Source organism: Mustela erminea, chromosome 9 (genome assembly GCF_009829155.1).
Source record: "Mustela erminea isolate mMusErm1 chromosome 9, mMusErm1.Pri, whole genome shotgun sequence".
NCBI classification, from domain to species: domain Eukaryota; kingdom Metazoa; phylum Chordata; class Mammalia; order Carnivora; family Mustelidae; genus Mustela; species Mustela erminea.
The window spans coordinates 100,514,346-100,516,288 of record NC_045622.1 but is presented as its reverse complement, the minus strand read 5'-3'; the positions used below and the strand labels follow the sequence as shown (position 1 = coordinate 100,516,288).

The 1,943-nt window shown below is 37.5% G+C and overlaps 1 protein-coding gene across 1 annotated transcript; it reads left to right on the top strand.

Moving 5' to 3' along the window:
* The first annotated feature begins 224 nt into the window (after positions 1 to 224).
* Positions 225 to 1,163, top strand: LOC116600012 (olfactory receptor 1030-like). The gene has a single exon (XM_032359944.1). The coding sequence runs from the start codon at positions 225 to 227 to the stop codon at positions 1,161 to 1,163; it is 939 nt and encodes a 312-aa protein (XP_032215835.1).
* The last annotated feature ends 780 nt before the right edge of the window (positions 1,164 to 1,943 follow it).

The following is a 1,943-nucleotide window of genomic DNA, read 5'->3' as shown; positions in this document are numbered from 1 at the left end:
CATTTTGAAAATATGAATGTCCTCCTAAAAAGAACGCTATACTATTTTAGAGGTTTAAAATATCAATTGCGTATTTCCTCAGCTATATCTTTGTGTCACAAGTGTTCTTACAAGTTTTAGAGAAGACTGATCAGATGATATGATGGGGGTAAGGGACACATGACAAAAGACATACGTTTTTTATTTCCTTTCTTTTAGCCCTCATTTGAAGCCAAAGACACACAATGCTAAAGAAAAACGACACAGTGGTGACTGAGTTTATTCTCCTGGGACTGACAGATCGAGCTGAGTTGCAGCCTGTCCTTTTTGTAGTCTTCCTAGTCATCTACCTTATCACGGTAATCGGCAACGTGAGCATGATTTTGCTGATCAGAAGTGACTCAAAACTTCACACTCCAATGTATTTCTTCCTCAGTCACCTCTCCTTTGTGGATCTCTGTTATGCCACCAGTGTTGCTCCTCAGATGCTGGTTCATTTCTTATCCAAGAGAAAATCCATTTCCTTTCTGGGTTGCATGATACAATTCCACTTTTTCATTGCCCTGGTGATCACTGATTATTATATGCTCACAGTGATGGCCTATGACCGCTACATGGCCATCTGCAAACCCTTGTTGTATAGCAGCAAGATGTCCCGATGTGTCTGCTTCTCTCTCGTGGCTACCCCTTATGGTTATGGCTTTGCAAATGGTCTGGCACAGACCATTCTGATGCTTCGCCTCTCCTTCTGTGGACCCAATGAAATCAACCACTTTTACTGTGCAGACCCACCTCTCATAGTCCTTGCATGCTCAGATACTTATGTCAAAGAAACTGCCATGTTTGTGGTGGCTGGTTTTAATCTCACCTGTTCTCTGGCCATCATTCTGATCTCCTATATTTTCATTTTCTCAGCCATTCTGCGTATCCGCTCTGCTGAGGGGAGGCGGAAAGCCTTCTCCACTTGCGGGTCCCATTTGACGGCTGTCACCATCTTTTATGGGACACTGTTCTGCATGCACCTGAGACCCCCTTCTGAGTCATCTGTAGAACAGGGTAAAATTGTCGCAGTGTTTTATATCTTTGTGAGTCCTATGTTAAACCCTTTGATCTATAGCCTTCGGAACAAAGATGTTAAAAGTGCAATCAGGAAAGTTGTCGAAAAGAAGTTATTTCTTAAATAGACACTTTGGTCACAAGTACATATATAGGATATTTTATTATCTGACCAATTAATGAACATTTATAATTAGCAAATCACTTTCTGTCATTACGTGTTTTTTGTCTTACTTATTCACATATGGAAGTTGAGAAAAAAGTGTCAAATTATTTGCTAATATTGATAGTTTCAGCTCAATAAATTAAAAATAACTCAGAAATTGAAAGAAAAAACCAGATGGCATTCTTATTGCTCCATTAATTCAAGAAAGAAGATTCCATATATACACTCATATTGGTACTAAGTTATAAAATAATTACCAAATGATGTTATATCAATGACTGTCTCTTTGCTTTTATAGTTTTTAATAATTTCCAAACTAATTTCTGGAAACATCTCTACCATCGTCTGTAAGAAATTTTTCCCTTTTTCTTTTTATAGAAATCATGTAACAATGATTATCTTTCTGAATCTCAGATTATTACTCTAAGCAATATGTAGAATTATGCTATTGGTTCAATGGTATCCTCATTCATAAGGATTCAGGTGGAATAGCATCTTTCCTTAAGTAGATTGACTTTATATCAATCATTCCCATAATAAAATTAATTTAGCAGTTTCAATTGTTAATTTTTTATTATGGACCATTTCCAACACATATGCAAAAATAGAAGATACTGTAAAGACCACCTGTACAAGCGTGAGTGATCATCATTAAGTCTTCATCTTTGCCACTTTGCTTCAGACGTTTCACACACTCAGATCTTCTCAAAGTGAGCCCTCCCTGCCTGATTCTGTTCCTCTC

What these genes read in the sequence shown, in the direction of transcription:
- LOC116600012 (XM_032359944.1), top strand. Translation starts at nt 225, where the DNA reads ATGCTAAAGAAAAACGACACAGTGGTGACTGAGTTTATTCTCCTGGGA.